This window comes from Chelmon rostratus, chromosome 10 (assembly GCF_017976325.1).
Source record: "Chelmon rostratus isolate fCheRos1 chromosome 10, fCheRos1.pri, whole genome shotgun sequence".
Taxonomy (NCBI): Eukaryota; Metazoa; Chordata; class Actinopteri; order Chaetodontiformes; family Chaetodontidae; genus Chelmon; species Chelmon rostratus.
In genome coordinates, this window is record NC_055667.1 from 22,877,190 (window position 1) to 22,890,602 (window position 13,413).

At 41.5% G+C, this 13,413-nt stretch overlaps 1 protein-coding gene across 1 annotated transcript; it reads left to right on the top strand.

Moving 5' to 3' along the window:
- The first annotated feature begins 4,700 nt into the window (after positions 1-4,700).
- On the top strand, positions 4,701-9,202 carry scrt2 (scratch family zinc finger 2). The gene is made up of 2 exons (XM_041946595.1): positions 4,701-4,860; positions 8,403-9,202. The coding sequence occupies exons 1-2, from the start codon at positions 4,701-4,703 to the stop codon at positions 9,200-9,202; spliced, it is 960 nt and encodes a 319-aa protein (XP_041802529.1).
- Positions 9,203-13,413: the final 4,211 nt, after the last annotated feature.

A 13,413-nucleotide genomic window follows, 5' to 3' on the forward strand; every position in this document is an offset into this window, starting at 1 on the left:
GCATAAATTATCTCCCCCACCAAAGAGATACGAACATGCTAGCTCTTTTCTGCTTTTCACACTTAATTGCCCTATTTACTGAACAGTTGCCCATGGACAACAAATGCACACACGCTCCGAGATTCATACAGGACAACAGTCAGACACAAGCCAAATAGGGCATGAGTGATACACTGAACTATCTGCCAAACAGCATTAGATACAGTATGGCTGGGGAGGCAGTTATGGTCCATTCAGACTTCATGCTGGACTGGGAATCCACAGGAAAATGTTAAATATTGGTTTCAAGACCATCTTCTCTGAACCATGTGTGATAAAAAAGAAAAAAGTTTTTAAAGGGATTTTTTGTGCTAAATGCACGCATGATGCCTGCGATTAAATGCCTTTAAATGAAACCACAAGAATTAGCTTTCAGAATAAATACTTGTTGCATCCAATGCGTGTTCATATTCTATTTTAAACTTTTTAATCATCAGCAGTCTTTCCAAAGAGCACAACAGTCTCCCGCTGCAGCAGCTCAAAAAAGCCTCATTGAAGTGACCCAGTGAGCAAGAGTGAGGTGAATTATAGATGGCTATGCTTAATGGACTCTTAGCTTCTCTTTCACCTCGCACAACAAGCTTAGAGTGACGTTATATAAGCAGTGCCAAGTGTGAGTAGCTTAAGATTCAGGGTTTAATGCATCACAATCATATTTTCTGTTTAGTAATTCTTCGTTTTCTTACGCCAGATGTCTGGATTAGCAGGAAGTTAAATGATTAAACAGACTTCAGGTGTCTGTTAATAGAGGTAATAAATGTTCCTGTGGATGGAGTAATTGTCGGCGGTGTCTCTCGTGGAAAGCTGGGAAGGAACAAATCAACCAGACTGACTTCATTCATTCGGCTGTCCAGGTCATCTCCTCAACCCTGGAGGGCCATACAGGATGTTAATGAGGCTGATTGTATCACAGCCTCCACCCCCTCCCATCTGACCAGAGCTGAGCCCCCCCCTCCTCTCCAGCACTGCAGAGTAAAAGCCATTCCTCCAGCCCGAGGGGGTCTGTCGCTATGGTAACGTCCTGAGGCAGTGACCACATGTCAGAGGCAGTCTGGGGGCCATAAGTGGACCGGAGCTCAGGCATGAGGAGGAGGAGATGGAGGAGGAAACAATCGGCAATGAGTTGCCTGCTGCTGGATACAAGTAACCTGAGAGATGTTTCAATCACAGTGTTTCCCTTCGTTTGTCACGATTCACCTCTAACCTGTGGCTTACTTGTTGCTCTCACTCTTCAGTTCATAGTTACGCTCATATTAGATGGAGTCATGTGTGATTTAATAATAATTAATTTGCAGGTCATGCTCATGTTCAGCAGAAAACTGAACGTGTGCACAGAAAATTGAATGTAAAGTTACTGTAAGCATGCTGGATGTCTTTAGTAGTTACAGGTGGTGTTCTCCATTATCTATTGAGGCTGGGCGACATTAATATGAATGTTTTCCAATATCAATACATATTACGATATGACAGATGTATTAACATAAAATCATTAACTTGATGTTCAACACAATGAGCTGTGTTCCGCTATTGCGCTTCACATCAGAACATAAAAACTAGAATGATTAATTTTGTTTTTAATTATAATTAGGTTGAAATCAATAATTTGAACGGCAGAGTTTTGGAAAACACAGTATGAACATGCCGTCACTTTTAGAGCTGCAACAATCAGTGTTGGTCGACAAAAAAATAATCAGAAAAAACAGCTGTGATCATTTTTTTCAAGCAAAAATAAAGTAAACGTGTCTGGTTCAGGGTCTCACATGAGAAGATCTGATGATGTTTTTGTGGAAATTTGGTGGAAAAAATGAAATAGTTGATTTATTTCCCACATCTACCATCATTAACTAAATATTTCCTAAAAAATCCTTAAAATTGGCATTTTCATGTGAGCATGACTTGTTAATACATTAAAGAAGTAAACTGTCAGTGCACTGCTGCACTGTACAAAGAGCAGAGTAATGAGAGCTTCTGCCAGAGACAAGCTGTAGTTCAGGAAGTGTCAGGTTGGAGAAGCTGCTAGAAAGGCTCAATATGAGTCGAGGAAGGTTCATTGTTCATTTAACCTTCCTGCTACGTGGAATAAAGTCGGAAGAATAATTCAACGGCAACAAAGATTTTTTTCTCATGAGCGAATCATGACCTTTGCAACAGCTCAAGCAGGCTGGAAAAGTAAAGCATCTTAAAGAAAACTGGTGCAATTAGAAAATGAATGTGTAAAAATATTGCTTCACAAGATGACTCTTACAAAACAGTGTTCATTAAGAAATATATTTCAACGCAGAAGCAAACCTCCCTCACCACAGCTCATTATTTTAGACAATGATCCATCCCCTGACCTTTCTTGTCCTTCCCCCTGCACTATAAGCTTGGCTTGATGACAGCAATGTGAACCTCTGCTGTAATGTACAATCACACACGTGTGATAAATCCTAACCTCGCTGATTTAACACCTTCCCCTCTTGAAACCTGCCACGTCCGAGCTACAGGGTCACTGTTAGTGGCAGGGATGATTTAGAGCGTCCCGGGCGAGGGGGCACCCCTAGACGTCTGGATAAATCTACAGCACCTTTAACCACATTCAAGCACAATTTTAGGATCAACATGGAAATGCAAAATATATTAAATCAGTTATAAGTTGAGCCTTTCATCTCTGGTGAACAGTCGGTGGAAACCTGTTCTTTTAAGGAGGAATGTGGCTTTTGATGGTGTAACTACAAAAATGAAATTATTTAGAATGTCCAACATTCATCACTGCACAGAACAAAAAGGTATTTTGACTGTTATGACAAAAATGAATACATTTTAGTCTACCAATTGATTTGTTGCTCAGCAGAAAATTAAATCACCAATGATGCTGGTGATCAATTGATTGTTTTAGACAATCGTCAAACAAATATGCCCTCAAAATCTTTTTTTTTTTTTTTTTTATTTGAACTTGAATGTCTTTGGGGTTTGAATTTCTGGACGCATGAAACAAGCAACTTGAAGATGTCACCTTGGGTTTCTGGAAAATTGTAGCATGCATTTTCACTATTTTTTGACATTTCCAAATATTTTTTTAATATTAATACAAGAAATGACTGAATAATAGTTACTGGAATGGAGGATTTCCTCCATGATAGGAAAATATGATGACTTTACCGCCACCATTACTCATCAAACATGCAGCCACAGGAGCAAAATAATAAAAAAAATAAAGCAGAGAAGAATAAACACATAGATCTGTGCTATTTTCTGATGCCTGCACTTCCTCCACTGATATTATGTGGGATATGATTTTGTTGATTTAATGCCGTAAGACATTAATTAATCAAACAAGTGATGTGATACAAGTGTTTCCTGTTGACTGTGAATCAAACAGGTGCATCCCTCGGTTTCACTTGAAAACGCTCCACTGTTGCGTTTAGGAAAAAAAACCCACCAGATTTAATTTTTCTGTATAAATATTTAATTTATTCTAACATGACAACAGTAAATGCTGAGCTCTAATGAAAAAACAGTGTATAAAGTGGCATAAAATCCATAGAGTGAGCTAATGAGTCCACACAAATGCAAACCAACCCACAGAATATCTGGCCAATTTAGCAAGCACGGATCTAATTCTAGATTTCACCCTAATAAAAAAAAAATGTAATTAATTAATCAGATAATTCGCTGTCATGCATGGCAGGACACACATCTGTGCAGCAGTAATGGGGAGGGAGAGAGACACGCTGAGCAGTGCAGCGTAGCACTTCCCTGTAGCCCGCTCGTCAACTGTGCTGGAATCCAGCGCGGCTTTAAAACAGGGTCCAGCACTCCCAGACGCTCAGATAACCTCTCCTGTACTGTACGTGTGCTCTCGGCGTGCGAGTACAGCGCCGTGTGTCGAGGGGACGCAAAGATCTGAGGCTGTTTGAGGTAACAGAGATGACGTGAGGGAGGCAGCGCCTGTACAAGGCAAACATAAACTGTGCCACTTCATCTGAAAACAATGGGGGACAGGACACTGAGTGTGCTCTCATCCACATCTCCATTGTCTGCCCTCCTCCTTTACTCCTCCTCCGAGCATGGAGCATAAGCGGGGTGAAAGAGGGAGGGGAGGGGAGGAGAAGGGGGAGCAGCAGTGGGGGCAGTGGGGGTCTGGCTGAGTTCTTTCTCCTCTGTCTGTGTGCGAATGCACAGACGGTTCAGTAGTAATTTGATGTGTGTCCCCGGGGACATTTGATGGATTAAAGCTAAGCAGCTCCATTTCGCAGCACCACCTGATCTTCCACTGCCTGTGCCCCATATAAAGGCTGGCGTGATTGCTGATCTCAGCTAGTCTGACAGTCTCTCTCTCCCTCCTCTCTCTGTCTGTCTCCATCTCTTCTCTTCCTCACTGGTCCCTTAAGCCTGCTGCATCACAGGAGCTATCCAGTGCTGAACAGGATCGCTTTTATTTTTTATTTTTTTATTTTTCTGGGGGAAGCTGGGGGAGCCAGAGAGTATCACACAGCATTGTCGTCAGCCTTGTTCTCCACCGGTTTCCATTTTCTTTCTTATCTTATGTTTTTGGCCGTTGTCTTCACATTAACCGAAAGGATTACCGTCAAGCCAGCTCTGCTCGTGTGCTTCCTCAGAGGGTCTTCTTATTTTCTCTCATGCGTTTTTCTCAGCTCTGTGTTTTTATCCATTGAAACATGCCCCGCTCATTTTTGGTGAAGAAGATCAAGCTTGATGATTTCTCTTCGTCCAATGTGGCCACCTCCAATCATCATCACCACCTGGACGACTCGTTCACTTTTGCACGCTCCATCACAGACTCGGTGACCAGCCTTGGGGTTCGTCTCAGTGAGAATGGTGAGTTAACATGCCTCCAGTCTGCCCCGCTCCAGTTAAAGATGTGCTAGCACTCTTGCCTGTAGAAAGCTCCGGCGCTGATTTCAGCATGCCTGACATTTCCACACTTAGCACAGACGGCATCCTCTTTTGTTTTTCTGTCGGCTTAGATTGCTTCAGCCAATAACATGCTCGTAGTGTGTAAATTAGTGGGAGATGTTACATGCAAGCCAGCTGATTTTTGCATCAATATCCGAAATAATCCCCTCCAGAGGCACCCCACCCCCATCACCCTGCTCCCAGACTTTTGTTTTTTGACTCCAGTGAAGGACAGACACAATTCAGGTCACAGCCACGGATTAGCTTATGTAAATAGGGAACAAAACGTGTGTATAAGCGGGAGAAGCACCAGTTACGTATTTGTGTGACTGTACCAACCCAGTGTTGGCTGAACACACATAGGCTGACTGTATTTGGTCATCATGTGGACTAAAAAATTCATGAATATGAGAGATGAGTATCGGATGATACATTTGTCCTTAGCTGTTATTGTCCTTGAGTTCCCATCACGGTCCGATCCTCCCTTGCCCCCCTCTCCCCATCCAAATGGAGCATGCATAGTCTCCCCACCCCCATCGCTCCACTACATCTTTCTCTTCCTTCCGGGCATTTGAAAACTAGCAGGGGTTAGAGTTTCAGCCGTGCAGGCCTATCGTCGCCACAAGAGACATCAACACACTGTACAGTACAGCCGGGAGGGCGGTGGGGAGCTGGGCTGAAGGGATAGCAAAGGGAAGGAGAAAAAGGAGACAAAAATGCTTTGGGCAGCAATGAGGCTTGATCACGTGACAGAGGCTGTACAGTAAACATGAAGAAAGGCACATAGCTGCACTGTGGTCAACACACGGACCGGCCACAGTCGGCTCCAGTCAGAGCTGAGAGGCGACCTTCACTTTCACGGTCTGCTTTAAGCTCGCCGCTTCCATTTTGTGGCCACGTTTGGAGGGCCATATGTGCGTCTTTGTTATGATTTGTCAGGATATTTTCACAGCGAGAGAGGCTTCACAGTCCACAGCTAAATGTTGTGACGATGGCCACCTGTTATTCAACCATGTCAATAGCGAGGCTCAGCGAATTTTGGATGGATCAGGATTAGTGGAATTAACAATAATGTCTGCACTGGTTTGTAAACTATAATGGGTTTGCTAAATTAAAAATAAGTAGCTCAAAAATTCTGGCAAGAAATAAAAACATGCATTTTGTAGATATTTACCAGGCATATTTTAAAGCTTGTAATGAATGTTATTTGGATTTCCTGCTGCAGGGTTTAACATTTTTATTAATGTTTGTACAACAATTGTCACTCTCTATTGTTCCTGAATCTATTGTTCAACACCATGAAAAATAAGCATTATACTAATAAGAAGAAAAGAATGATAAGGCACTACATTGGTGTTGACAAAAGGCGTTTAATTTGAACAAAAGAATGGTCCTTTTCATGCTGAGTCAAAAAAAGAAAGAAGCAAAATAAAAGAAATTTCAGCGTGGAGCCTGAAACACCTAACATCAGCACTTCTGCCGTGCCAGCAGATTTTCTTTCCCCCCATTGTGGAGACATTTGACTTGAGTGTCTGTCGAACAACAAAGAGGGGTGGCTGAGAGGGTCCATTAATTACATGCTTACTTTGCATTAGAGAAATGAGTCTATGAGCTGTAAAGGCTGATACAGCGCGAGTCCTAAATGATGAGCTGCGTGCCTGACCTTGGATAATTGAAACATAGTAAACAGCTCCGCTTACACCGATACAGTATGCTTTGTTGAAAAAAACCTCGGCAAAAAAAGCCATGTTGTCCTATGTAGTACAGAGGCCCTTCAGCTACATTCCCAACAGTAAAACAGGTGAATATATGGTAGCTACAAATAGTTGTTGAAGCTGCAGCATTTGTCATTTTAATTACATTTGTAAGAATTTAGCCTTAAAACAGACAAATAAATATATTTCTTCTTTTTGAAATTGTGCTTTTAAAAGAAAGTGTCGCTCCCTCTCGGACAAACACCCCCTGTGTAGTTTAAAACGGTGAACCCATGCAGTGCAGCATAATAATGTGTGCACAGGCCTGGTGTTTCCCTGTCCCCGGGTGTCATGGCCATGTCTTTGACAAAGTGGGTGTGTGAACAGAAACCCTTGGGACTGGAGACGCTGTAGCAAGAGAGCACTTCAACTGATTTCTTAATGGCCTGTTTCTTGAAGGCACTTCAGTGTGCTCGTCGCTGTAGACAGGTGACCCCTCTTCACAAACAATGTGTGTGATGCCATGTCTAACATCATCAGGCCTCCAGCACACTGTGCTCAATAAAGTATTATTGCGTGTCGCAGATACTTGATCTGTTCCTCGCACTATTTCTATCTTCTCCGGCACTCGACTGCTCTAACAGCTGCACTATTTTACATATGATAGCCTATTGATCAGTTCTAAACTTTGAATTTCATTAAAAAGCAGTCAATAACTAATTTCCACTGCTTGCTGCACACGGTGCTTAGGAATGGCTTTTTTCTGCAGTTATGCACTATTTCTCTCAGGAAAGGAATTTCACCACATTTTATATTTGCACTCATGTATTCAACCTATAGAATAGCAACCCTGGAGGTAAAATACATTTAGTATTTATTAAGCTCCTGAGATTCACAGCATAAGAATATATTGAGTTCTGTTTGGATGCATTTAGCTGCCAGCAAGCCTTTTAGCTCCTCTGGCGCTGGGCTGCTTTGGAGAGAAAGGAAAGACATGAATGATGCCAACAAAAATATATCTCTCTGAAATCATGCTCTGCACAGTTGGGGACATTTAAATCACTTGTGGTGCTTTGTGCTTCACTGCATCATGCTTAAACATGCTTAAACAAGTAGCATGAAATCCTACAGGACGCAAGCAGCGATGTTAATCTGGTCCAACACCAAAATATGTATTTGCAGCAGAAAACGAGAGCACTCACTCTCGAATCAAAGATGCAACTTGCTTTGGGGTGTGTTATTTAGAACACATTACAAAATACAAAACCATTTACAAAATAATAGTTCTAAGGGATCTGTAAAGGTTTAGAGTTGAAACAGGGCCCTGCCTGTTTGACTTGTAATGCCAGTACTCACAGAGCATTCATTCAACAAACACTGAGACAGGCCCCAGCCACAGAGGGCGGACATAAAGGAGGAAAAGAAGGTATAATCAGTGAGACTGTTTTATTTAAGAGGGGCTTTAATATGCATCTTTTTAAACAGGAGACTTCTTTGATGAGCTATTTCCTGGTGCTCATCCTCACTGTAAAAATGCTACCTTCCTAAACACAGCTGAGCGTGTCATGTTTCCCTGCATCACTGCACTATTGTGCATACAACCTGTGAGTTCTGGAAAGAATGCAATTAGCTCCGTGCTGCCACTCACGCTTTCACCATTTTACGAAGGGCAATCATCCAAAATGATAATCATGTGATCACCAGCATGCCACTGTGTCCTTATCCATCACAACCCCTGGCCAACTGTGTTTGCGTGTGTCTCTTACTCAGGCTACATCCAGGATTACATCACGCCATCTGTATACCAGGAGGAGAAGAAGATGGAGCACAAGCTGGCCTCGCCGGTGTCAGATCCCCTCTACACCCAGGTGAGCAGTGGAGAGGAGTACTGTGACCCCGACCTGAAGCACCCCGACAGCCCCCAGTCTGGCATGACAGCCAGCGGCTTCTACAGTGGTGAATCGGAGGCCCTGGCCGAGGGTTACACCATGGATGCCTTCTTCATCTCTGACGGGCGTTCGAGGCGGAAGGGAGATGGCGAGAGTCATGGGGGAGGCTTAAGAAGCAGCAGTGCCAACGCTGGGGCTAACGAGAGGGGAGCCGGCACGCCTCGCCACACCTGCAACGAGTGCGGAAAGACATACGCCACCTCCTCCAACCTCAGCAGACACAAGCAGACGCACCGCAGCCTGGACAGCAAGATGGCCCGGAAGTGTCCCACCTGTAATAAAGTGTACGTGTCCATGCCGGCGTTGGCCATGCACATCCTCACCCACGACCTCAAGCACAAGTGCGATGTGTGCAGCAAGGCCTTCAGCCGGCCGTGGCTCCTTCAAGGTCACATGCGCTCGCACACGGGGGAGAAGCCCTTTGCCTGCGCACACTGTGGAAAAGCCTTTGCTGACCGTTCAAACCTCCGCGCCCACATGCAAACACACTCTGCCTTCAAGCACTACAGATGCAAGCGCTGCAATAAGACCTTCGCTCTCAAGTCCTACCTGAACAAGCACTATGAGTCAGCTTGCTTCAAGGGCTCTGCAGACGAAGACGACTCTGGATCAGAAAACTAACCACGAGGAAGAAGCAAAATTTTGAACCCCTGTTGTAGGTTCACAACCAATAACCCTGTTCACTCTGCCCTCCATGCCTTTTTTCTTCCCTTTTTTTAGAAAGCAATATTTTCACTGAGATTACGTGAAGAAACTCTAATGATTATGGCAAAGACAATTTCAAAAGATGCTGGATTTTTTCCCTGCACAGTAGCTAATCGTCCACAGAAACATACAATCAAACAACCTTCCCCCAAATAGAGACTGTAGATGATAGTTGTACACAATTACGCAACATGTGTTCGCACGGATGTGGGCACATGTAAACACACACATACACCTACAGACGTATGCACACACACACACACACACTCACACAAACACATTAATGTACGCACGTGTGCACACACACACACACATACACACACACTTACACAATTATATATGAGGCCTGGCATGTGAATTTTTATCAATGACTATAATGATATTGATATCAATAGTAATAATATTTAGATTCCTGATATTTTATAGCAAATAGTAATGAGAAAATGAAAAAAAAACATAAAAAAGGACTAACAGTGTTCTTTTGTTTTTTAGAGACAAAATGACCTCTTGTATTTTTATGCTGCTTTTTATTTGCTAAGAATTGAATTCTTTTGCAACTGCCAACATGAACTTTTTATGAAAATGTGAACTATGACAGTATTTGCAAAAAAGGGAGATCATTTTAAAAGTTAAAAAGACAAACCCCTTTTTCCACACCAATGTTTCAATTCAACGGATGTTATTTTTCTATTTGATTTTTCTAAATTTATTTTTTTGTGCTTATTATCCCTTGTTGATCAAAAGCATCTTTGTAACTGTGGGTATTTTAAAAAAGAAGCTAATTTAAATAAGCTATAGGCCATAGGTCATTCAATTCAATTCTGCAAGAGCAGTGATTTTAAAATGTTTAACAGGCCTGTTGAACAGGTTTTCACACACTTCGTCTGATCAAATTCATAGTCTCACCCTGATGTACAGACTTAGACAAAAACACTGGGAGCCAGACCAAATGATCTATTGTTATAAGTGCCATGTGCGGTTGACTTGTCTATAGCAATGAAAACTCGTTGTTCTTCCTCCACCATGGTGGCTTGCATAAACTCTGCTGCCTTTATGGTGCATCGTCCCGTCTTAAAGAGCAATCTTCGCCCATTGTTTGAGGTGCTCCCCCTCCACCAGTGTTACCTCAGAGTGAAGGTATGGACTCACACACCCTCAGTTACAAAGTGACAGTCAAATTATTCTGTTTGTCCGTTTTATGTCGCTCAAAGCTCCGCCCACAGTTTAGATGCATACCATCTATTTATCATGTAAATACTTTATTTATCTACCTATTTATCTATTTATTTATTGACCTTATTTTTGTGTATTTATTGAATACTTGCTTATTTGTTAATTATCATGTATTTATTTATTGTTTATAATTTAAAAAATGAACATCCATTGACCTTGTAAGATGCTGCTGATCTTCAAAGAAAATGTTTATATGCATGAAAACTGTAGAGAGTCCATTGGACTTAGTTTTTTAAAGAGGAACAATGTACAGTACCGGTGCTAGGAGACTTCAGAACGAATGAATGCAGAATTACTTTTGTTTTCGTGGCAATAACTTTACTGACACAGCAATTGACATGTATAACAATCACAGCTGTCCTGTTTTCAGTCGATTTAGGGCAATAAAAAGAAACAATGAAAACAAAACACTAAAATATGCTCCATCTTGCTGTTTTCCAAAAGTCCACTGCCTCCTCTTGATTGGAGAATTTTGGCCCCTTTGGTCTTTATGTCTCAGGCAATAAATAATTCCCACAAATGGCTGACGTTGATGTTCACATCGGCATGAAAATGTAACGCTGTCTGTGTGTTAAAATTAGACAGCCAAACAATGTAGGTGTTATTGAGCTACACCAAGGTTTCAAAGGTGCAAAAGCAATAATGATAGTGCTGCAGTAACTATAAGCAACACTTAATCCCTTATACAGCAAGTCTAAAACTGTTAAAGTGTTAATTCGACTGGAAAAGGCTGCTATTCAATAATATCATTATCTTAAACATTGCCTTTGTTTTAAAAAGCAACCAGGTAAAAAAAAATAAAACACTCTTCTGGCAGCTGAAGGGCAGGTATGATCTGACTGAACTGCTGGAAGGTTACGTATTACACAACAGGATTACAATAATTCTCATTTAGGTCACTGACATAATAAAGCATTTAAATATAGTTAATTCACTACTGCTTCCAAATTATTCTGCGCAGTTTCAAACAGCTAAGCAAATCTCTGAGGTGTCAAAGGAGAGGATCCTCCTGAGACTACATGAGGATGGAGGTACATACATCTTAACCAGCACTGATGGAAATGATCTTGACGTGAACTGTCTTGGTAGAGAAAGTTTTCAAGATTGTTGTAATAAAACGACGCGCTGTAATGCACTTCCAACTCCCCCATCATTTGTCCCTAGCTCACGTCCCTCCCCTCCCTTACCAGCCGTCCTCATCCCATCCCAACTGCCTCTAAACAGACGCACCGAGGATGAGATGTGCTGAAGTGGGATTGGCGGAGGGTGGCGGAGTGTGGGAGGATAACAGGTGTTTGCAGACAGACTGCAGATAGGGAGCATAATTGAGTCGGTGAGCGACCTCCAAGGGGAAGGTCAAGCACCAGCAGGCAAATGCACTGTCAGCTATTTGCATATTCCAAATGGATGACACAATCGCTGTAATGCTGAACTCGCCCTTAAAAAAATTGTGGAGAAAAGAAAGAAAAGAGGAGTTTCTGCTCTGTTTATCCGTCCTCTCCTCCCTGTTTCACCATCATCCTGTCAATGGTCGTTTAAGTGCTACAGCTGAATCACTGCATGAGAGCATCCAAACCACCTGTCTCCTGATTAACTTGCAGAACACACAGTTTGGCAGATCGCTGTATTATTGAACTAACGCAGAAATCAGTACTTCCTATAGATTCAGTTTGATGTGTTTACTATTTAACTGAAAAACAGAGATATAATGTATCTGCAAAACCTGGGGACTGTGGTTTAATAAGGCAGATAAAAGCAGCGAGATCATTAAAAGCATCAATTGGAAATGTACCGGAGGCTTGTATCTGAAACTGGCAGTACTACAGATCGTCCTCAGAGAAAACATTAATTACAAACAAGGCGGCACAGTTTCATTCTAAACCTCTGAATTTAGATGTAGGGAAACATTGTTCCTCTTTGATGATTTTGTAAATATATTTGTAAATATATCACAGCAATAATATGACAATGCATGTAGACATTTAATTGCTCTTTTTCTATTCATGTTGTCTTTTTTTTTTTAATTAAAAAAAAAAAGACAAATACAGGTACCAATTGCAGTCTGGGTGGCCACGTGAATCAGGGAGTGTCTTGATTAAAAAGCTATCTGTTGTAAGTTACAAACAAAAACTTCAAACTCTGTGTATTCTCAAAGACCATGTTCTGTATGATTTTTTTCTGTTCTTTTATTTATGTGCCCGGCTTGGCTGCGCAATGAAAAAGTGCCAAAAAGTATGATTTCCATGACAAAAGCCTTCAACATATGGTTGGCTGCTTGAAACCTTCCATATGGTCCTCAAAGAAAAAAAAAACTGATTAAGATTTTCCACTTTCTTCTTCACTCGCTCTCTCTCTTTATCTATCTCTCTGTTCCAGCTGAGTATGAAGAAACTTAAGCCATGATTGCTGAGGGGTGTTTTGATTTATCTTGTTCTGCTACAATTAATAATGATGACAACAATAGCAATGATAACGTTAATAAAAACAATAGCACAAGGAACCTACAAGTCCACTCTTATTTCTTTTTAAAATAGTAAAATTTTATTTTATTTTAAGGAGAAAGGGGTATTTTGCTTTTGTTTTTTATTTTTACCACTGAGAAAACATGCAAACACACGTGTATTCACACACACACACACACACACACACACCTTGCACGTGTTTGCTGACAGGACAACCTGTTCATTCAGTTTACTGTATACAAGTTCTGTATTTTTTGTACACCTTTTTACTCATAATATATATCTGTATAATATGAAACGCACAGAAAAAATGGTGAATCTGGAATCTGTTTGGAATAGCCCTCAGTCAACATTAACACAGTGAGTAATTATAGTTTTGACTATAATGTGCCATCAGCTGTAGCCTCCTCTGTCAATGTTTGATGAATCTTA

Excerpts from the sequence above, each read along its gene's own strand:
- scrt2 (XM_041946595.1), top strand. The coding sequence starts at position 4,701 with ATGCCCCGCTCATTTTTGGTGAAGAAGATCAAGCTTGATGATTTCTCT. Across the intron at positions 4,861-8,402 it reads GGTTCGTCTCAGTGAGAATG|GCTACATCCAGGATTACATC; the intron begins GTGAGTTAACAT and ends TCTCTTACTCAG.